This window comes from Narcine bancroftii, chromosome 6 (assembly GCF_036971445.1).
Source record: "Narcine bancroftii isolate sNarBan1 chromosome 6, sNarBan1.hap1, whole genome shotgun sequence".
In the NCBI taxonomy this organism is placed as follows: domain Eukaryota; kingdom Metazoa; phylum Chordata; class Chondrichthyes; order Torpediniformes; family Narcinidae; genus Narcine; species Narcine bancroftii.
In genome coordinates this window covers 174,362,857-174,387,529 of record NC_091474.1, presented here as the reverse complement: position 1 = coordinate 174,387,529, position 24,673 = coordinate 174,362,857, and the positions used below count along the sequence as shown (strand labels likewise).

At 36.9% G+C, this 24,673-nt stretch overlaps 1 protein-coding gene across 2 annotated transcripts in view; it reads left to right on the top strand.

Moving 5' to 3' along the window:
* The window catches only part of nt5dc1 (5'-nucleotidase domain containing 1), a 725,609-nt gene that overhangs the window by 692,198 nt on the left and 8,738 nt on the right, over positions 1 to 24,673 (top strand). For both annotated transcript variants that reach the window (XM_069886815.1, XM_069886814.1), the window contains 2 exons: positions 6,481 to 6,645; positions 9,291 to 9,459. In XM_069886815.1, the coding sequence (XP_069742916.1) occupies positions 6,481 to 6,645; positions 9,291 to 9,459 (334 nt within the window). The remainder of the gene's footprint in view (positions 1 to 6,480; positions 6,646 to 9,290; positions 9,460 to 24,673) is intronic.

Sequence of the window (24,673 nt, the reverse complement as noted above, 5' to 3'; positions counted from 1 at the left end):
TTTTCTTTTTTTTCTTGGTTTTTTTTCTTTTTTTTCTCTTGTGTTGTTGTAAGAAATGTCTAAATTAAAGTTCGCTTCTCTTAATGTCCAGGGTTTAAATAATCCTATTAAGCGTAAGAAAGTACTTGCTTATTTAAAAAAATTAAAAGTTGATGTGGCTTTTTTGCAGGAAACTCATTTAACGGATAAGGAACATTTGAAACTTAAACGTGAATGGGTTGGACAAGTTTTTTATTATTCATTTAATTCAAAGGCAAAAGGAGTGGCAATTTTGGTGCACAAGAATCTACCATTTCAGTTACAGAATGAAGAGAAAAATGGTGGAAGATGATTAAAACTGAATTGTACAATCTTTAACGAGGCTTGGACTTTGCTTGATGTTTATGCTCCAAATGTTGAGGATACAGCTTTTGTTGTGGATATATCTTTATTACTTGGACAAGCAAATTCTAATGTGATGATTGGGGGAGATTTAAATGTGGTATTGGAGCCTTTATTGGACAAGTATCCAAGAGCAATTAAGAAATCTAAAATGGCAGTTCAAGTGACTAACATGATGACAGATTTGAATTTAGTTGATATTTGGCGAAGATTTAATCCTACAGAGAAAGATTTTTCTTTTTATTCTTCACGCCGTAATTCTTTTTCAAGAATTGATTATTTTTTAATTTCAACGCATTTGCAAGATAGGGTTATATCTGTGGATTATAAGGCAAGGTTGGTTTCAGATCATTCATTACTATTATTAGAATATCAGAGTTCGCAAGATGTTCAGAGAACCTCAAGATGGAGATTTAATACTATGTTATTACAAAAACCAGAATTTATTAGTTATCTAAAAAATCAAATTGAGGTTTTTATTAGTAATAATATTAATTCTGTTTCTAGTCATTTTGTTTTATGGGATGCAATGAAAGCTTTTTTACGAGGTCAAATTATTAGTTATGCTTCTAAAGTAAAGAAAGAGAGAATCAGAGAGATTGAAGATTTAGAGAAAAAGATAACTGTAACTGAAAAAGAATTTCAAAAAAATCCTACTGAAATGCAAAAGAATCAATTAACTAATTTAAAATTTAAATATAATGAATTACAAACATATCGGTTTGAATGTTTAATGAATCGAACTAAACATAAGTTTTATGAATGGGGTGTGAAAGCTCATAAAGTGCTTTCATGGCAGTTGAAAAAAGAACAATTATTTAGGATTATACCAGCAATTAGAAAGAAATCGGGTATTACTTTTAGACAAAAAGAAATTAATGAGGAATTTTGTATTTTTTTAAAATTATATACTTCAGAATATAAGGATGTAACTGAAGATGCAATAGATTCTTTTTTGAAAAATATTACATTGCCACAACTGAATCAAGAGGATAGATAAGAGTTGGATAAATCTTTTACAGAAAATGAAATTGTAATGGCAATAAGAGAGATGCCAAATGGCAAGGCACCTGGTGAAGATGTGTTTTCTATAGAGTTTTATAAAACTTTTTATGTTGATATATCTTCTATTTATAAGGATGTAATACAGCAAATTTATAAAACTTTTCAATTACCTGAATCTTGCTCTAATGCTATAATTACAGTTATACCAAAAAAAGATAAAGATCCTTTACAGGTTTCTTCTTATCGACCAATATCGTTGTTAAATGTGGATTATAAAATTGTAGCTAAAGTTATGGCTAATAGATTAGCTCAATATTTACCTAAAATAATACATAAAGACCAAACAGGATTTATAAAAAATAGATATGCATCTGATAATATTTTGCGTTTAATAACTTTGATAAACAAATCTAAATCTCAAATGAATTATCCAATAGTGGTTTCGTTGGCTTTTGATAGAGTGGAATGGAAGTCTTTATTGAAAGTACTTGAAAAATTTTGTTTTGGTTCCTTGTTTATTGGATTGATAAAGGCTTTATATAATAGTCCGAAGGGTAGAGTTGCTACTAATGGGCAGATTTCAGAATCTTTTGATTTAACAAGGTCTACTAGGCAAGGATGTCCATTGTCACCTGCTTTATTTGCTATAGTTATTGAACCTTTGGCACAATTAATACGTCAAAATGAAAATGTTAAGGGTATGAGAGTTTTGAATGAGGAATATAAGATTAATCTATTTGCTGATGATGTTTTATTATATTTGATGGATCCTGATATTTCTTTACCAGCAATTCAAGAATCTCTAGAAAATTATGGTCAATTATCTGGTTATAAGGTAAACTGGGTTAAAAGTGAAATTTTGTCAATTTGTAAAGATGATTATTCAATATATAAAAATATTATAAATTTGAAGTGGACTAAACATTAAATATTTAGGAATTAATGTTAATACAGAATATCAAGATTTATTTTCAATTAATTATCTTCCTTTAATAAAAAAGATTAAGTTAGACTTGATTAGGTGGAAGGATTTACCTTTAGGTTTATTGGGGAGGATTAACACTATAAAAATGAATATTTTTCCTCGGATACCGTATTTGTTTCAATCAATTCCTTATTTAAAAAAAAGCTTTTTTAAGGATTTATATAAAGCAGTTAGAGATTTCTTATGGAAGGGAAAATTTCCGAGGGTAGCAATGAGAAAGTTGATGTGGGACTTTCAATTTGGAGGTTTGAGACTACCAAATTTTCAATATTATTATGAGGCAACTCAATTTAAATTTCTTAGTGCATTAATGAATACGGAGGACCCACCTAGTTGGGCAAAGATAGAAATGGCAGTTATTTTAGAAAAATTTCCACGAGTTTTTGTTTCGATGGAATAAAAATTTATTACAAACTTATGATGTACCAATATTGAAACATTTATTGAATTTATGGACAAGTAAACTTAATAAATTGGGGCTTAAGAATAAATGGTCTGGGTGATTGCCATTATATAATAATCAACTTGTTCTTTTTACAGTCTCCAACATTACTTTGAAACAATGGGAAAGGAAAGGAATAAAAAAGTTATCAGATTGTTTTTTTGAAGGATGTTTTTGTTCTTTTGAGGAATTACAAAGGAAATTTGGTATTAGTGGAAATTCTGTATTTGTATATTATCAGTTAAGATCATTTGTAAAACAGGTATGTGGCCAACATATGATTTTATTGCCTGAAACTAGTTTTGAGAAATATGTACTTTCCATACCAAAAAAGGGGTATATATCTGATTTGTATTGTATTTTACAAGAAAATGAAAATAAGATAGATTGGGATAAAGATAAGTTGAAAAGATTTAGGTTCTATAATAGCTGAAGAAGCCTGGATGGAAATTTGTCAGAATAGTATTCGGAAATTGATTAATGCTAGATTAGCGATGATTAACTATAATTTTATACATCAATTATATTTAACACCGGAGAAATTAAAAAAGTTTGGTCTTAGTAAGGTAGATTGTTGTTTTCGTTGTGATCAGACGGCTAATACTTTTTTACATACAGTTTGGTTCTGTGATCGATTGCAACAGTTTTTGAAAGGTATTCAATCTATATTTAATAGTTTATATAATATCTATGTTGTATTAGATCCTGATATATTTTTATTAGGGAATATGCAATCATTAATTGACTTAGGCTTAAATGATTATCAGATTTCTTTTATCTATTTAGCCTTAGCGGTGGCTAAGAAATGTATAGCGCTTACTTGGAAAGATAGAAATATACTAACCTTAGATAGGTGGTATTTAGAGATGAAGTCTTGTTTAATTATGGAAAAGATATCTTTTTCAATTCAAGATAAGATGTCTTTTTATAAGCTGAAGTGGACTCCATTTGTTAAGTACATGCAATTAAGTTTGATTTAAATATGTTTTATGTGTGATATTTTAGATTTGATAACTTTTTTTAATTAATATTTTTACTTGTTATTTTCTTTTGTTTGTGAGTGTTTTTTTATATATAATATTACTAACTTTATTAATTCTTCACTCTTTATTTTGGGGGGGAGGGTGGGGTTTCTTTTTATATATATAGTTTTTTTTTAGTGGCCGTATATATGGGGGGGGGTTAGATTAAGGTTATTAATGCTGTGTTGTAATAATTATTTTTATTTTTCTTTAAATGTAATTTTTTTTGTTTTATTCATGTGATAAAATCTTTAAATAAAGTTTCAAAAAAAAAAGGAGCTGATTGTTGACTTCAGCAAAGGAAAGCCAGGGTTTACAATCCGGTGATCACTGGGGGATCAGAGGTGGAGAGGATAAGCAATTTTAAGTACTTGGGAGTCACGGTCTTGGAGGATCTTTCCTGGTCATTGTGAAGAAAGCACATCAGAGCATCTACTTCCTCAGGAGTTGGCAGAAGTTTCAAATGACACCTGAGAACCTGGCAGATTTCTACAGAGGTGTGGTGGAAAGTGTAGTGACCAGCTGCATCACAGTCTGGTATGGGGTCACCAATACCCCTGAGTGTAAACATTCCAAAAGGTAGTAGACAGAGCCCAGGACATTTCAGGCAAAACCCTCCCCACTATTGAGTACATCTACAGGATAAGCTGCTGTTGAAGACCAGCAGCAATCATCAAAGACCCTCACCACCCAGAACATGCTCTATTTTCGCTGCTGCCATCAGGAAAGAGGTACAGGTGCCACAAGACTCGCACCACCAGGTTCAGGAGCAGCTTCTACCCCTCCACCATCAAACTCCACAACGACAAACTCAATCAGAGACTCATTTAAGAACTCTTACTTGTGCAATTTATTGGGTTTTTTTTGTTCTCTCTACATTTTGTTTACATCAATTACCTTTACAGTTCTTTGTTTACGCTGTGTAGTTTTTTTTGCACTACAAATTAGTGGCAATTCTGCCACGCCCACAGGAAAAAAGAATCTCAGGGATGTACTCTGACAATAAATCTGAAACCTAAAATCTAATTCTGACCTGCTTTTGGATAAATCTATCCACCTGACGACCGTTTATCTTTTCCCTACTTGCTTGGGTTCTGAAATTTACGGTGTCTTCTGGGACCAGATCTGTGGAGTGTACATGAAAACCAGGTGTAAATATTTGGCAGAGATATGATGTAGTGTATGTTTTCACCTGAAGGGTCCAAGTTATATTCGCAAACGCAAATTTAGCAGGATGGCAAGTGCTACTAATCTTGCTATTGATTCCAGCAGTTATAATATACGTGGTCATTTTAAACTTCCTTGGGTGGGTGAAATAAAGGCAAAGGCATGGAGCAGATGCTTTTATTTCACAAACTGAAGCTAAGCCTGAAGAATCAGGATCGTAATATAAAATTACTAATGAGGCCACTCTGCTCAATTGTTTTTTTTTTAATTCAAATCTTTCTTGGGAACCTGGCTTTTGAGAGGGATGAGAAATCCCAAGCCTTTGGGAAAAATATCTTTGAAATTCAAGGACCACAGAAAGGTCTGGAGATGAAGAAGGATTAGGCACCATGGTGTTTTTTTTATTGTAAATAGAATGGGTTTTTTCTTTTGCTGTGAATTCTGATTGAGAAAAAAAAACAGGTTTGGAGTTATGGGACAAGAGGAGTAAGAGTGTTTCTCTCCCCCATGATTAAATAAACCTTCAACTCAGTTTGAATTCTGATCTCCATCATATCTTAAACCACCATCACAAAAAAGGCCCGTAATTTCAGTTATAATTTCTACATCTTCATCGCCATTCCATGTCTTAGCCCCATCCCAGGATCTCATTTATGGCCCACATCATTCACCCGACTCACATTATAGCTACGTTATAAAATCCAGCAATATCCAAATTTTCTCCCCACCACCATCATCTTAACTGCACGTCAGTATGGGCCAAAATGAAATTAAGAATTGACTCTTGCAGCTATTCAACATGTGATTGAGTCCTACAGCATAGAACAGGTTCTTCAGTCCAAACAGCCCACACTGACCAACCTGGCACTCTGCGTTTGTCCCATTTACCTCTGTTTGATCCATATCAAAGCTCTTCCTATCCATAAATCTGTCCAAATTACTTTTAAACATGCTCACTTCTACAGTTTCCTCTTAAATCTCTCCCCTCACAATTTAAAGCTACGCCTTCTAGTTCTAGAGTCATTTTACCCTGGGAAATGAATGACAATCCTTTATTTTATGCATGCTCCACGTAATTTTCGAAACATCTCTAAGATCACCCTTCAGCCTCCTGTGCTCTTGGAAATAAAGACCCAGCCTATCCAACCTTTCCCTATATCTCACCCCTACAAAACTAGCAACATCCTGGTAAATATTCTCTGCAACCTTCCAATCTACTCATGTTCCTCCTATCTGGGTGAGCAGAACTGCACACAGTCGTTTCTCTAATACCTTACACAGCTTAATCATGAGGTTCCAACATTTGTACTCCATACTCTGCAAATGATTTCTGTCTTGAATTTTATTCAGAAAATAAACCTGTTGGTTTACCTGTCTCCACTTTAAATTTACATGTTATAAATATCATCAAAGTTCATTTTTGGGTCTTGTCTTACTCCCATGAGAGGTCAGAATGATATCTGGTATTCAATCCACAGGTCGTTTATTTTGGAGACAGTATGCGTTCAGATATATTTCCAGCCCACAGCTACAACAACTGTGAAACAGTCCTAGTGCTGGAAGAGTTGGAAGTTGAAGCCAGCCAACATGGTACATTGGACAGACAGGACTCGGAGCCAAGGGAGAAGAAGGGAAAATATGAAGTGAGTATTCAGAACACCTTCTCATAATCAGTTCGGACAAATAAAACAAGTGCTGTAGTTTACATATGAATATCAGATTTTGGATTTTCTGCTCTGCATTGGGGGAATGGGATTCCTAATGACATTGGAGAGATGTATGCCAAAAAAAATCAATAAGCAATGTTACCATGTGGATAGTGATGTCATCAAACAGGTTTGAACAGCCAATCTTTGACAAATCTCATGGATAGCAAATCAGGAAGTTAAAATGCTTATGTAATTGATTTTTTTTTAATATATAGAGTTTAAAGGAAGTAAAATAAAAGTTGGGAAATCAGTGTAGCGACTGAAATATCATTAAGAATTTTTAAAGATATATATATTTTGAAACAATCACATGTGAGGTAATGTTGCCTCTGATGAACAAATTCTCTCAACATCGTGTAAGCTTTATCTTTGAAGTATATCTTGCATGTTGGAGAGGACAAATGTTTGTCTGTGATAGAAACAAAACATAAGGGGATTGTAAGTTGATTGGTGTATTTTGGCAGCACAGGGCTTGTGAGCCAGATGGACCTGTATGTCTTGATTTTTTTTAAATGAATTTGACTAATATATTCAGCAACTGGTGGACAGCCTCCTTCAAAATGTAATCATTAAAATATTTTTAATGTTATCGCATATGTATAAAACACTTCAATGATTTGAGTATTAATACCTGGCAGCACTGCATTTTGGTCTTCTGATTGAGCCCCTTTTCCCTATTCCTACAGTTTATGGGAATGCTGGTCATTCCATTGTGACGTGTGAAGTTAAAATGAGTTCTTGCTTACATTTCTCCCACTATTAACACCAGAAAAAACGGAGTTGCTGGTCATTCATGTCATTGATCTTTGTGAAGCCTTCCTCTTGCATTTAACTGCACAAAAAGGAGCAAGTACACTTTGAAAAGTGGTCATGAAAAAGATGGTACTTATATTTACTACTTATATGGCAAACGTCAAGATCAAAACCCATAGCCTGACAAAGAAATAGGATTTATTCTGACTGCATTAGTTCTTGATAAAGTACAATTGATTATTACCAGCTGTTAAGAACGTTCAAAAGGTTACATTTATGGAACATTTTCAGGTAATGATGCAAACTTTATGTCAACAGAGCTAGCTGCCGACTGAAATAATTGAGTTAATAGTGAGAGAAGATCATTAGGAAGCACATTATAAGAGGCTGTTTGGCCTATTGCCCTATTCCTTATGCAATTTGCCCAACACAGACTTGCTTCTTGCTGATAACAGCATTAGACGAGAGTTGTCCATCTTAGTGCTCTTTCATTAGCCATTGTTTTTCTAGACTGTAAAACTACAATAACTTATCACTCTACTTCTTTAAATCATACATGGTCGTAGTTCCCACACCATAATCTTCAGTAAGAAGCCATACAGATACACCACGATCAAGCTTCTGCAATAACACTATTTTCTGCACAATCTTATACTTAATAATATATAAATAAAGCTTAAGACTCTTACTAAGCAAGGAGCGAGCCTCTTACTAAGACTCTTACTGAGCAGGCAGCCAGCAGCATCAACCAGCTCTTCATTCTGGGCGACACCATTGTATTCAAACACAACTTTATTCAAAGAGCTGCTATGAGCAAAGCACGACCAAGACAGTTTGTGGGCTGAATATTTGCTCCCTATCTTCACCAAAGTTTTATTTATTACTTCATTGAACATTAACTTTTACAATTTTAAGCTTTTTTTTGGTTTGTTTATTTGTTAATTATTTCAATTTATTAACCTATTTATATCCTCGATATTTTGTCAGTTGCTTGAGGTTGCTGATTACTTGAATTCTGGATAAAGAGGGTTTTACTGTATCTGAATTGCCAAGCAATTGAAGGCTAAGGACCAAGTGCTGGAAAATAGGGACATGATGCATGGACATGATAGGGTGCAAAATGGTCCATTATTGTGCCGTATTACTCTGTGACTCTCTACATTCAAAAAAAGTTAAAATACTTACATTTTTTTATTCAAATTCTGAAAACCGCTTATGTGCATATAAAAGAGAATCAAATTTTAAAAAGTCCATTTGTTTTTCTTCAGCAGTTGATTTGTCCCATGACAATGACGAGCCTTGTACTTGCTCAAGGTATAAGCTGGCACAGAATCAACAGGCAGATTTCTCAGCTCTCAGACTGGATCATTCATTTTTGGAAGTTTATTTTTGTTCATTGGATTCCAAGAGATGTAATGGGTTGCTGGCAGATGCAGGCAATCGGGGCGGAAGGTCTGCCCCAGTGTTTTAATGTAATGACCTTCCCAGTGAGTTGCCTTGTTTACTCCGAAACAATATTTTGTTTTTGCTGCCATTTCCAGGCAGATACCCATTTGAGCACTGCTGTTTGAGGGCATAAAAGAAATATCTGCCAATCTTCCAAAACAAGCAGGCTCACCAACACGAATATTGATTTTCAGAACCTACTGCTTTCCTGGATTACCCATGATTTGTTTCATTCAGTCGTCTGGAAATAAATTTAGTTTTTAAACTTACAGTTTACCCACAAACACAATTTTTAAAGCTATCCTTCTGCCAAGTTATTCTCATGAGGGAGAAGGGTAAAAATGTGGTAGTGACCCTTTTAACTGTTGTAACATTTGCAGGGTCTGAGACACAAGACGTGGCCAGTGGTGTCCGAACAGTGGGGTTCCTATTTTGTGGATGGTGTCACAGGGCTGGAAGGAGAAGGTGAAACCCAGATGCACACATGGTGCAGCAGCAACATTAACACCTACAGCACCATCGCTATTCCCAGCCTGCAGGCTATAGCAGGTAAGAGAGAAAACAATAATAGCAGGTTATTGTAGATTCTCTGTGGGTCGAGTAAAAGTAATAAATGACAGAAACATAAGCAGGATGAGAATACGCATACTCGCTTCCCACCATGTTATCTTCCTGTATCCGAAACTTACTTCAAGTCAAGTCATATCAAATTTATTGTCACCTGATTGCACAAGTACAACCCGACAAAACAGTGTTCTCCAGTCTACAGTGTAAAACATGCGGACTTTTTAACCAGACATAATACACATACAAACAAGCAGGACAAGTATTCATATATATAAATAAATATTCTTTCATGAATATGAGAGCCTTGGAAGGTTACTGTGAGCAGTTCTTTTAGTCATTCTGCATTCTTATTGCCTGTGGGAAGAAGCCAATCCTCAGTCTGGTGGTGCTGGCTCTGATACTCCTGTATCTCTTTCCCAACAGGAGCAACTGAAAGATTCTGCATGCAGGCTGGAAGGGATCCTCAATGATTTTGCACAAATCATTTCCTCAGACAAGGATCCTGGTAGATCCCATCAAAGGGGGGGGGGGGGTGGTAGAGAGACTCCATTGATCCTCTCTGCCACTCTTACTCTTATGGGCCTATGGATTGACCTCCAATCCATTTCTCTACAGCAACCGTACCACACTGTGATGCAGTTTGCCAGGATGCTGTCGATAGAGCTCCTGTACAAGAAGTTTGACATAATGGTGGTTGGTAACCTTGCCCACTTCAGTCTTCTCAGGAAGTGCAGTTGCTGTTGTGCCTTCCTGACAAGTAAGGAGACATTCAGTATCCATAATAGGTCACTAGTTAAGTGAACTCCAAGGAACTTGGTGCTTTCCACGCTCTCCACTGCAGAGTTGTTGATGTGTAGTCCACAATCATCTCCTCCTTCTTGTCCACTTTGAAACTCAGGTTGTTATTCTCGCACCATTTCATGAGATTTTCCACCTCTTCTCTGTAGTTGCAACTCATCCTTGTTGCTGAAGAGGCCAACTACTGTTGGGTCATCTGAAAGCTTGATGACTCTGTTGGAGCTGGATCGGTTGATGCAGTTGTGGGCCAGTAGCGTGAACAAGAGTGGACTGAGTACAGAGCCCTGAGACGTGCCAGTGCTCAGCGTGATGATGATGCCCAACCTACTGCTACCGACTGGGACAGACTGTGGTCTTTCCTCTAGAAAGTCAGAATCCAGTTACAGAGAGGAGTGTTGAGTTCCAGTGAGGACAGCTTCTCTACCAGCCCCTGGGGAATGATCGTATTAAGTGCCAAGCTAAAGTCAATGAACAGTAGCCAGGATTATGAGGTGTCATTCTCCACGTGGGTCGTGACAGAGTGAAGCGACAAGGCTATAGTGTCATCTGTGGAACAGTTTCTTCTATAGGTGAATTGAAATGAGTCCATTGCCTCTGAGAGGTGTGCCTTTCATCACCAGATGCTCAAAGCATTTCATAAATGGTGGAGGTCAGTGCCAGAGGGCAGTAGACATTGAGGCCTGTTATTGTTGCCCTCATGGGTAATGGTGGCTGTCTTGAACCCTGTGGGAAAGATAGTCTGCTGCAGTGACGTGTTGAAAACATCCATGAAGATCTGTCAGTTGGTCTGCACAGTCCTTCTGTACCTGACCAGCTATGGCCCCACCACCTTGTGAGGGTTCATCTTGGATAGGGTTCTCCTCACCGTGGCCACAGCTATGCAGGGAGGCCTGTTCATCATGAGGACATGGAACTTTCTTCGTCATCCTGTTCTTCTCATCAAATCATACGCAGAAGATTTCAATCTGTCTGGAAGGAAGGCGTCATTGTCCTTAACTCGCAAGGTTGTCTTGGTCCCTTGCCACATATGCCTCCATGTTCCCAGTGTTGCACAGCTGACTATGGATTTTCTGTGTGTACCTCCCGCTTTGCCTTTCGGATTGCAAGGGAAAGTTATCCTATCTCCTGTCCTGAAGGCTGCATCATGAGCTCTGAGAAGGGCCGGACCTTTGCATCCAACCATGGTTTCTGGTTAGCCCTGGTAGTGAAGCATTTGATCTCAGTGATATCCTCAATGCATTTGCTGATGCAGCCTGTCCTGAGCTTGTGTACTCCTCTATGTTTTCTTGGACATTAGAGACTGCATTCAAGGTGGGGAAATCTCTGATCATCACTTTGGGCAAAATCGTTTTGGAGAACATCGCTGAGGAGACTTATTTATTGAATAACATCATTGATAAAGATTTCACCCTCCCAAGCCATATTGCAATCTGACCTGAATGTATATCTTTCTGCACAAATTAGAGAAACACTGGAAAGGACCTCTTGCTTTATGTTGATGTTAAGGTCACTAGTATGTTGGATGGATAGACCAGCTTGATTCAAATGAGGGCCAATACTGAAAATACTCAACTCTCCCAATGCTGCAGAGGGATGTTAAAGACTTTAAAAATCAAATAAGTAGATATTTTAAAGAAAAATTAAGACAAAATTGAAATGGCTGAGAAGCCGGCAAATGGTGTCATTATGCGTGGTAAATCTCCATGATACAGTTCATGCAGGTTTCATTCCCAATCTTCCTGTAGTTCATCCTTGCCAGCTAATCCTAATTCTGATGCCACAATTTACCTCAGCACCTCGCAAGTACGAGAGCAATTTCCTAACCTGTGACTAAAATATGTAAATCAGATTCTTTAATTCCTTTTCCATTTATTTTTAGTCTGTGTTATTCGTTGATTCCTGAACTTTATTTAATTTCTTTAAATCCTTCATAATTTTTAATACTTCTTTCCAATCACTCTTCAACATTATCTGGTTGAAAGAAAGCAGCCCCAGCTTTTTCAATCATTTGGTGGAACTAAAGGGTAATTAGGTATGGTAGTTAATACTGGCCTTCTAGTGACAGCAAGTTTACATAGAACAGCACAGTACAGGCCATTCAGCCCTCAATGTTGTGCCGACCAATATATTCCTTCAAAAAAAAGTACTAAACCCTCTCCACCCCATAATTCTCTATTTTTCTTCCATCCATGTATCTGTCTAAGAGTCTCTTAAATGCCCCCAATGTTTCAGCTTCTACCACCATCCCTGGCAAGGCGTTCCAGGCTCCCACAACTCTGTGTAAAAAAAAAAAAAATTGCCCCTGATGTTTCATTGAAAATTCCCTCCCTTAACTTTGTACATACATCCTCTGGTGTTTGCTGATCGTGCCCTCGGAACAGGTGCTGATTGTCTTGTAGACCTCTATCAAGTCTCCTCTCATCCTTCTACACTCCAAAGTTTTTGAACGATGATTAATTAAAAAAAAGATCCTGAATGTATTTTAATAGCTTCCTCGATCTAATCTGACTCTATTTAAAGATTTTGCACATCTACCCAAAGCAACTACATTAGTCTTGTACCTTTCTTAAGCATCATTGGGAAACTGTGTATGAACCTGGGTGTGAAATATTAATGAGATCCAACCATCAAAAAGAGAGTGAAAATATGCTGCCTTATAAGTGAGCAACATTTAAAATTATATGAATTGATAAGATTATTTTCATACACATATGCACCAAAATTCTTGCTGCAGCCGAACAGGTACTTGTCAAGAAAAAAATATAATAGTAGACTAATTAAATTGAATTAAAAGAGGCAATAAGTACACAAGATACGTAATAAATATTTACAATAATTCTAGTTCAAAAAAAAAGTGACTTGCAGTCTTTAGAATTGTTGGAGAAGTCTATGATTAGTGTACCAAGGGAAATTTGAGAAGACTAATAGCTGATTGAAAGAAATTGTTTTTGTACCTTGAGAAGCTGTTTTTCAGGCTTCTGCTCATAGGTAGCAGTGAGAAGAAATGAAATCTATAACTATACTCCAAATAATTGACAGCACTGAAAGACTTGAATTTTATCTGTAAAATTCCTTTCAATGAAGACTTTCATTTAGTTGATCAAAAGAAGTTGACAGCATGAAGCTTTTCCTATTGAATGTTTATATATAGACATGTGCACAACAAATGAAATCTCCTCAGTGTCAACATCTCTGACAAGATCAAACTATGGCAATTCAGACTTTGGCCTGCCTTCACCATGACACAAGAATGTAGATCATCATGTACCTCCTACCCCCATCCCCTTTCACTCTGTCAATTTTCCATTGATAGGCTGCAGAACAGGACAAGAAATTGTGGAATGTAACTGTTTAAGCACTCTTCATCCAAAACTTATCAAGCCAAAACAACTAATAAATATTTTACTTCAGACCTCAATCTTGCAAAATGTCCCCATAGGGAAGAAAAATCACCTTCTTTCAGGAAATTGATGTAGTGACGAGAAACAGGAAACCTTTTGAAATTTAATCTAGCATTGCCTTGCATCTACTAGATAACCAGGAGTAAACACACACTTGTTCTCTTCACTCACAACCTTCATTTCTACTTCACTTTCCCTCTCAGTGAACCCTAAGATTCACAATTATAAAGTTGGAGGATATGGGTTGGAAGTGGATCTGGGGATGTAGAGTCTTTTGGGTTTTTTTTTAAATCTTGCAAACTCTGGTCAGAATGATGTTGCTTAAACGTAGAAAGGCATTTGATCTCCTTAGGCAGCACTTTCTAAACTGACCAATTTAATCATCATTCTTCTTCGGTTTAGTACATTGCAGGAGAGGATTCTGTTGTAGGTCAGTTCTAAAAATGATCAGATTCCACTGCTGCAGGCAAGCACATTGCCAGCCCTTTTGCATTTGTTTGCACTTGCACAAACGTATCTGTTACATGAAAAATGCCTGTGCTGCTTTTTTATACCATTGTGCATGTTCAGACAGCTTATTTGAACTTCTGAAGAATTTTGGCCCCAGTGACTTCTAGTTTTCTGCCAAGATTTCTAAAGATAAACCATTGCAGCTGTTGTCAGCAAGAAACAAGCAAGATGAGTGGATGTGGTCTGTGAACCCTCCTTCCAACCAGTTTCAGAATAATATAACTTAAATTAATATCTAAATTGTCAACTACTCATTTTTATCGCAGCAGAATTGTAACTACTCCAAATCATTTCCTGCTTTCACACTGCGTCTCCCTCTCCTCCCCAACTTTGTGCTAACCAGTTGTCTTCCCACATATGTATTTTTCTTTTAATTTTTTTTGTGCATGAACAATAATTCATATGTAAAGCAGATTAGATCACAATTTATTTGAAGCAGATTCAGTGTTGCTATCACAGTTGACAGCCTTGATTCAATCCTAGATTCACCAGGATCTTCCCCGGAATGGAGAGCTGTAATTATGAGAGGTTGGCTAAGCTGGATTTGTTGGATAGCCTTCATAGCAGTGCCTTCATTTGAGACCAAAAATTAAAGACTCCTCATACTATTAATTTGCTGGAACAAGTGGAACCAGTCAACATTGTTCCTCTTTCAAAAAAAATGGAAGTAATACTACTTATTTTTGCACTCGGTATTGAAGGTATATATGGAATCTAATGCAAAAGAGTGTGAGGTAATATACTTTGGGAAGTTAAATGCTGAACATATATAGTAAATGGTAGAGATCCGAGGAATATTGATGTTCAGAAAGATCTTGGGGTCTATGTCTACAGCTCCCTAAAAATGGAGACACAGGTAGATAGAAGGTATTTGGTACTTTTGACTTCATATACCAAAACATTGAGTGTAAGAGTTGTGAAGTACCTTTGCAGATATACAACCATTGGTTAGACTACACTTAGACTGTTGTGTCCAGTTCTGGTCACTACACTTCAGGTAGCATGCAGGAGCAATTGAGAAAGTGCAGCAGAGATTTACCAGGATCTTCCCTGGAATGGAGAGCTCTAATTATATTGAAGAATGGGATAGGCTGAGTTTATTCTCACTGCAACATAGGCTGAGGGATGATCCTATATAGGTTCATAAAATTATGAGGGCCATAAATAGAATATAGTTTTATTTTCCCCAGGGCAGATATATTTAGAATGTTTAAAAGGCTGAGCTTAATGTCAGCAGATGGGACTAATATATATAGGTATCACTATTAGCTTGTCCAAAACAGCCAACTTCTGTACTGTGTGATTCTATGGTTCTACATATACTTATGTTTAAATCTTTTGTATTAAATATGCAATACTCAATGGAAACCTAAACTGAGGTTTTCAAGCAGTTTCTGCTTTTAAATATAGTATTCAGTGCTTAGTAGCAACTTTCAATTTTTAAGGAAGCAAAGTTACTCAGTTCAATTTTCTCTCTGTTACATAAGCAGAATAAATTCTTAATTTGAAATTAACAATTTTTGGGCCTTGCTGATCTGGGCTTTGACTGAATTTGCCAAGCATATCCTGCAATATATGTAAAAAAATTGTATCCAATAAGGCAGTTCAACAAATGGATTACTGATCAAATCCAGGAGTAATCATAAAAATCATAGTTTCTAATATTATTCTGTAAAAATTAGATACAATGGAAATTATTATTCATTTGTTTTCTTCCTGCAGGTTCTTAAGACTATAAGACTGTAAGATATAGGAGCAGAAGTTGGCCATTTCAGCCTGTCAAATCCACTCTGCCATTCCATCATGAGCTGATTCATTCTCCCACTCAGCCCAACTCTCTTGCATTGTCCCCATAACCTTTGATTCCCTGACTATTCAGATACCTATCAATTGCTGCCTTAAATACACCCAGCGATCTGGCCTCCACAGCCGCCCTTGTTCACTGCTCTCTGGCTAAAGAAATTCTTCCACATCTCTGTGTAAAGTGGGTGCCCTTAAATGAATGCCAAAATTATGATTACAGGTCGAACAGAAATTACATAAAATGTATATATTTTCATTGGAGGGTGGGATTTTGTTTTGCATTACTGTATGCGTTCTTAAACTTTTTAATTTGTGGTATTTCTCCAAAGGATTTATTTGTGCAGCTGTCTTTTTGAAAATTGACATCAGTTGTTCTCTTAACACAAGTAAGATAGTTCCAACAAATGTTCTTATTTTCTGCTGGGGGAAGAAAATATTCATTCCATGAAGAATTTCAGTGACCTAAAAGAGTACCTACTGTTCAGACAATGAAATACACTGCTGCTAAAATGTAAATGAATGATAAAAGACCATGCGCTGGGAAACAAAATAAGTGGACATTTATTGAGATGCACATAATGTGATGTGCTATTAAGTATGAAACCTATTCTGTAATCAGACACAACAGGAACCTCACCTTTTATATCCCAAGCCATGTCCAATTTCACCGTTGTGGTTTTCACCTCGCAATTAAACAGCATTGGAAATGTTTTACAGGCTGAAGAAATATAATTAAACCTTTCACATACTACACATATAAAGTACCACTGTTTGTTAATTGTTTTATTTTTTTAAATGGTCTGGGGAATGGTTCCCACATTTGTGGGGCATACTATAATTTGATTATGATTTATAATAAGAGTTTGCTCCATGTTGAGTTCAGGAACCCCAACAGAAAGGGAAGCAACCATCACCTTAGTTATTTAATGTTTACAGAAACTTACTGCCAGAAGCCTGGGCAATATCTCAACATAAAGGGGCAGGAGAAGGTGGAAAGTTGAGTCAGAAGGTCATTCAAGCTTAAGAGCAACAAAACTAATCTGATTCAGATGAAGAAATTTCAGTGAAAGAACAAGCAAGAAAATGGTCCTTTATGGTAGGAGTAAAAGGTCATTTGCAATGTTTACAATATATTTGATTCTGCAGAAGTCCTTGGAGTGTTCTATGGGAGGGAAATTGGCTTTTCCAGATGCTAATGTACATCATAACCTCTATGTCTGTTAATCAAATTTTGGTATCATTGCAGTATCGCCCTTTACAAAGACATGAGCAAGCTTTTCCCTTCAGTTTACATATCAACTTACTGAGTGTATATATATATGAATATCATTTAAAATTCATATTAAATTTAATGTCAATTAGCTTTATGGCAACATATTTTGGGAAGAAAATCAAAAGCTACAGATGCTTGAAATCTAAGGAGTTTGTAGTTGGATATTAAAGAAACTGAAGATTGAGTAGAATGTGGTGAGTTTCATACAAGGTTGTTACAGTTGTGAGTATAAGTCCTGTGTCCATACAACTCTAATTGGATATTTAAACTGATTAACCTATAAATTGCCTGGAATATGTTTGATTACCACATTATCTTACTATTATCTATACTTTTCAAACATTATTAATTGAAATATACTACTTGAATATAAAATTCCTTTTTTTTAATTTTTTTTTATGAATAATGAACCATATTGACCAAAATACACACAAACATTTCTCTCTTGAATATACACAGTGTCATTTTCTCCCCTTTTCCCCCTTCCCTTCGCTCCCTCCTTCCCACCCCCCTCCCCACTCACTAAACGTTCAACATATACAATACATTAAACCCATTAAACAATGTTATCACTCAATGAAAATAAACAAGAAAATTGTGTCATCTACTTTTACACACTGGGTCAGTTCATTTTGTCTTCTCATTCTGTCATTTTGTTATTTTAGGTGGTGGAGGTCCGTGGTAGGACTTCTCTATGTGTGTTCCATGTATGGTTTCCAAATTTGTTCGAAAACTGTGATGTTATTTCTTAAATTATATGTTATTTTTTCCAATGGAATACATTTATTCATTTCTATGTACCATTGCTGTATTCTCAGGCTATCTTCTGATTTCCAGGTTGACATGATATATTTTTTTGCAACAGCTATGGCTTCATAATAAATCTTTTTTGCACTTCATCCAAATTGAGACCAAGTTCTTTACTTCTTATATTACTTAGAAGAAAGATCTCTGGATTTTTTGGTATGTTGCTTTTTGTGATTTTATTTAATACCTGATTTAGATCTCCCAAAACTTTTCCACTTTCTCACATGCCCAAATTGCATGTACTGTTGTTTCCGTTCCCTTCTTACAGCGAAAACATCTATCTGATACTGTTGGGTCCTATTTATTTAACTTTTGGGGCGTGATATATAGCCTGTGTAACCAATTATATTGTATCATGCGTAACCTTGTGTTTATTGTATTTCTCATAGTTCCGGAGCATAGCTTTTCCCATGTTTCATTCTTTATTTTATGTTTAGATCTTGTTCCCACTTTTGTTTGGGTTTACAGCTTATTTCATCGTTCTCTTTCTCTTGCAGTTTGATGTACATGTTTGTTATAAATCTTTTAATTTTCATTGTGTCTGTAATCACATATTCAAAGCTGCTTCCTTCTGGTAACCTCAGCCTGCTTCCCAATTTGTCCTTCAAGTAGGTTTTCAGTTGGTTGTATGCAAATATTGTACTGTGAGCTATACCATATTTGTACTTCATTTGTTCAAAAGATAATTTATTTCCCAAAAAACAAATTTCTATTCTTTTGATCCTTTTCTCTCCCATTCTCTAAAGGAAAGGTTATCTAGTGTGAAAGGGATTCGTTGATTTTGCATCAATATTAATTTTGGTAGTTGGTAATTTGTTTTTTTTTTCCTTTCTGGGCTGTGTGTTCCTTTGATGCTTGTATTGCAATGTGTCAATGTGGGGATTCACCATGTGGAAGAAATGTGTGTTATTTTACCTATTATTTCACACACCTGCACGATTATTCACAGAAATGCCAATTAATACTTCATCCCATAGACATGTTTTTGATCATTTCTGTTACACAAGGATGAGAAAATTACTTTGGAATTTCAAACAAATCCCTGATGTAGTGTCACAGAAACATACACCCCACTGTCCTTCAAGAGAGGAAAGAACATTATCTCAATTTTATCATCTGAATGTCTCATTTTAACTCAGCAGTTAAATACACCCACGTGTTATGAAGCACAGACAAGAAAGGTCACAACTTTGATCTCTCATCAGCACTAGGTTAGCCTCTTGTCAGCTTTGCCTCCTTAACTCTGGGCTGCATTGTCACTTCTGGTGGAATTCCACGTGTGTTCAAAGCACGTGTGTGAAATTAACCTTTTTTTCCAAAACTGCAGTAAATAATAATTCATTTTTGACAATTAGTAGGAAGAAATTACAGTTCATTCTCATAGTTTACAAACACTTTTACATTATTTCTACATTATTTTGATGGAAATGCATCAACTAATTTTCTTTGCCTGCAGAGTGCATTATAGTCCACTTGCTAAATTTAGCTTTAACAGGATTAACTCTTTTTGTTTTGAATGGAAAAATCTAGACTTAGAAGGCTGGAAAATACTGAAATGTAAGATTCAAAGACTTGTTTCAGGGAGATGTACGAAGCTGATGGGTTTAACTTCTACATGTAAATATATCATCACTGCTTTTGCATGTATATTCAAGCTTATAATTTTCCCAGACATTTTGGATTTCCCCTCCAAAATCAAAATTTTCAATCTCCTGCAAGTGAATTGAGATTAAAATTTCCATGGTAAAAATGTCGCATATGAGAGAATATGTTTTTTAGGTGAAAGAAGGGGAGATTGGGAGTATAAATGAGCTATGCAGAGCAAATTGTTCACAGAGTGGTGGATGCCACAAGTCAGTTTAAAGGTGGGGCCACAAGCCTGAGCCACCCACTTACACCAATGTGGCCAATTAACCTACTAACTGGTTCATCTTTAGAACATGGGAGGAAACTAGAGCATCTGGTCCCAGAGAGAATGTATAAACTCCTTACAAACAATGATGGATTTGAACTCAGTTGCTGGTGCTATCTTGTTATCTACACTCGAGGTAGCTCACACCAAGACATAAGAGCAACTTGTCAGTGAACTACTCTTTGCAGACGATGCCGCTTTAGTTGCCCATTCAGAGCCAGCTCTTCAGCGCTTGACGTCCTGTTTTGCGGAAACTGCCAAAATGTTTGGCCTGGAAGTCAGCCTGAAGAAAACTGAGGTCCTCCATCAGCCAGCTCCCCACCATGACTACCAGCCCCCCCCCCCCCCCCCCCGCCACATCTCCATCGGGCACACAAAATTCAAAACGGTCAACCAGTTTACCTATCTCGGCTGCACCATTTCATCGGATGCAAGGATCGACAACGAGATAGACAACAGACTCGCCAAGGCAAATAGCGCCTTTGGAAGACTACACAAAAGAGTCTGGAAAAACAACCAACTGAAAAACCTCACAAAGATAAGCGTATACAGAGCCGTTGTCATACCCACACTCCTGTTCGGCTCCGAATCATGGGTCCTCTTCCGGCATCACCTACGGCTCCTAGAACACTTCCACCAGCGTTGTCTCCGCTCCATCCTCAACATTCATTGGAGCGACTTCATCTCCAACATCGAAGTACTCGAGATGGCAGAGGCCGACAGCATCGAATCCACGCTGCTGAAGATCAAACTGCGCTGGGTAGGTCATGTCTCCAGAATGAAGGACCATCGCCTTCCCAAGATCGTGCTATATGGCGAGCTCTCCACTGGCCACCGAGACAGAGGTGCACCAAAGAGGTACAAGGACTCCCTAAAGAAAGCTCTTGGTGCCTGCCACATTGATCATCGCCAGTGGGCTGATATCGCCTCAAACCGTGCATCTTGGCACCTCACAGTTCGGTGGGCAGCAACCACCTTTGAAGAAGTCCGCAGAGCCCACCTCACTGTCAAAAGGCAAAGGAGGAAAAACCCAACACCCAACCCCAACCAACCAATTTTTCCTTGCAACCGCTGCAACCGTGTCTGCCTGTCCCGTATCGGACTTGTCAGCCACAAACGAGCCTGCAGCTGATGTGGACATTACCCCTCCATAAATCCTTGTCTGTGAAGCCAAGCCAAAGAGAAGAGTGTAGCACAACCTCTATGTTAACTCTGCCACCCATGGTAGAAGCAGATCCTATAGTAATAATTAAGAGGCTTCAAGATAGACACAAATGGGAAGGAGATGGAGGGATATTTATCAGGTGCAAGTGTCAGGATTTTAGTTTGACTGTGCTATGTTCTAAATGGCACTACTTCACAGTGTTTGGCAGTACATCCTTCTCAGTTATAAATGCCCTTTAAAATTTTAAAATCTGAAAAATTCTTACAAAAATGTAAATAAACCTCAGTATGCAGACATCTGCTACATTGTAAAATGATATTTGATTCATCTTAAATCTTACTATTTCTTGACTGTGAATGTAATAAGTTCCATATCACTTAATAGCCTTGCATAATGAAAATGTTCAAAAACCTCTGGGTTCTTAATCTCAGAAAGCTGCAGTTCTGAATGCAACCTGTGTTTTGGCTTATATGAAGTTGCAATATTTAAATTAGCTATTGTTTGCACAATTTAGCCTAATGATTTGTTATCGAGCATGTAATTTAATGTTTCGTATCAACATTTATTCACAGTAGACATGTACTGACTAGAAGAAAATTCTGAAAATATGAGATCCCCACAATGAGTTTACAATCTCTTGTGCTTGAGTGGAATAGTAGTAACTGGATCCAGACTTTGGTGGTATTTTGAGCCTTCGATACAGCCATTGATGCATAATGGCATTTACAAGGTGAAATTCATTTAACAAATTATGAGATGAATGGAGTCTTTGAGTAGCTTCCTACTTTTACCCTGCCCCCCAGCTAAACAATGATAAAACTAACATACAGAATTCATGAAGACTTTCAGTGTGTATATGATAACATAACATAACAATTACAGCACGAAAACAGGCCATTAGGCCCTTCTAGTCCGCACCGAACCAAACACCCCTTTCTAGTCCCACCTCCCTGCACAATGCCCATAACCCTCCATCTTCTTCTCATCCATATACCTGTCCAACCTTTTCTTAAATAATACAATTGACTCCGCCGCCACTATTTCTCCCAGAAGATGATTCCACACAGCTACCACTCTCTGAGTAAAGAAGTTCCCCCTCATGTTACCTCTAAACCTCTGCCCCTTAATTCTTAACTCATGTCCTCTTGTTTTAATCTTTCCTCCTCTTAACGGAAATAGTCTATCCACATCCATTCTGTCTATCCCTTTCATAATCTTAAATACTTCTATCAAATCCCCTCTCAACCTTCTACGCTCCAAAGAATAAAGACCCAATCTGTCCAATCTCTCCCCATACTCCAGATAATATGGAAGTGCTCCAATTAAACAAAAAGCCTATTTTCTTGTTGTGCACTAAGAACACACAATGAAATGCAGGATTCTATATTTATTAATAACAGAATGGTTCTTATTTTATGTTACATCACTACATTGCTTTTTATTAGTTGAAATTTTAAAAAAGCAGTGGCCATTAAAACCGTAAATACTCAGCAGATCAGGCACCAATTTTGGAGAGAGAAATAGTGAATAATTTGTTAATGTTGGGCAAATTGAATACTTGTTGTATCTCTAATTTTCCCAATTCTGAAGTAATGTCTCCCCAAGATGATTAGGACTTTTAATTTATTGTTTTCATTATGTATGGTCAACTGATACAAAATTGAGTTTGGTTATTAATCTGTAGTTTCAATTCATCATGTGCTTAGATTATAAAAGTGTATATGGGAAAAAAAATGGGTTGTCTGTTATTGGACCTCTCTGCCATTCATTACTCCCCACGTGCCATCCATTCCGATTTTCCCACACTGCAGTCCTCCACTGCCACTTTCACTGCAATTCATTCTCTCTCTGGACTTCAGCATCAGCCCTTCTACCTCTCCCCTTTCTCAAAGCTGCGCATTGTTTCCTCACCCTCCAGCATCCTTTTGCACTCCTTTGCTCCTTAATTACCAAGTGGATGAAGAGTTAGCTGGCGAGAAATCATGAAGAAGTTGACTGTTCACTCAAAAACCAGACTTACATTTTCAGGTATCCTTCAGGATTCTCTCCTTTACTAAACTCAGTTAAAAGAGATTCTGGAATCTCAAATAATTGGAGACATTTTAACTTATTTTGATGTCCTAAGATTAATAGAATTTATTTAGGATATCATTAATCTTCCCATTGATGTGGTCTGTCCTGTTGAGTGTATCAAATATTTTCTTTGCTATTTAGAATTTTACAAGTTTACATGTACAAATATATGAATTTTATGGTGGAATTATCTCTACATTTTTATTTTTCTCTTAATGAAACCACACATCAGAGATAACATGATCATGAACAATGATATATCAATTACACATTATGAACAGTGAAGTGGCAGAGCTGATTTTGTTCAGTGCAGGGCAAACTCAGCTGGGTTCAATTTAATATAGTAGAGTAAAATTATAACAGTTTCATGGCACTGACAGAAATCGAGCAGAATTTCAGATTCCCCCATTTCAAACCCCTGAGGTGATTGCTTAAATATCTTGGAGGGATGCCAGGATCTCAGACCAGCACCCCACTGTGCTGATTTGTTTCATTTGGAGAATATGGGAGATAGGGAATGTGATTATAAAAGGATAGTGTGCAGGATACATGTCAGATACATGCCAAAGTCCTTAATTGTTAACCTCTGACTATGTCCCCAGAATCAGATGCAACACTACAGAAGATTGCTGCTCTGAGGACAAAAACAATCCTTAGACGAACACCAATACCTAGTTTCTTCAGGTATTCAGTACACTCCCACCCTACCTATTTGAAATTAATGGTCAACATTGCTTCTGAGGGGGATATTGTATCTGATCCACACTGTCAACATGCATGAAAAGGACAATCCCATGTGTCATTATGACTTGAGTTTAGAGAAGTATGAGACTCCTTTATGATCTGAAGACTGGGTATCATTGTTTGAACATGTGCATGGATTAATTGTTAACTTAAGAGAAGGAAGTGATGGTTAATCATATCTCAAAATCATATAGAATGAATAGGAATAAAAAGTGAGGTGTGCCAGGAAACTTCTGTCCCATGACTTTACCTCCCAGCTCCAAGTATACATAAATAAGCAAGATCTGCACTGATGTCAAAGCAACCAAAGTTGAAAACTTTTATCTTTCAAGATGTCTTTGAGATGTTTTTCACCTGTACTGAAAAGTGATGATTAAACTTTCATATGGACAGGCATCATCTCAATTTCAATCTCTTTCTCCTTTATTTTCATCTCTCACAATCTATATGTTTTCCCCTCAAAATGTCAAACACTAGGCTTTTTCAGTTACATTCTACGCTAAGAATGCACCTGAAGAAGCAGAAGCGGCCCTTTAAATTGCCGATCAGGTGGCAGCATTTAAAATGCAACGCTGGCCCCCTGAAGGACACAGCTGCATAGGATGCGGCTCTGAGGACACTCCGGCTCCTGCCCAGTGTCAGCTGTGATCAGCAGCCTGACCCTTTAACATCCACTTTCAGCCAGCTGCATTTAGGTGGCTGGGGGAGCC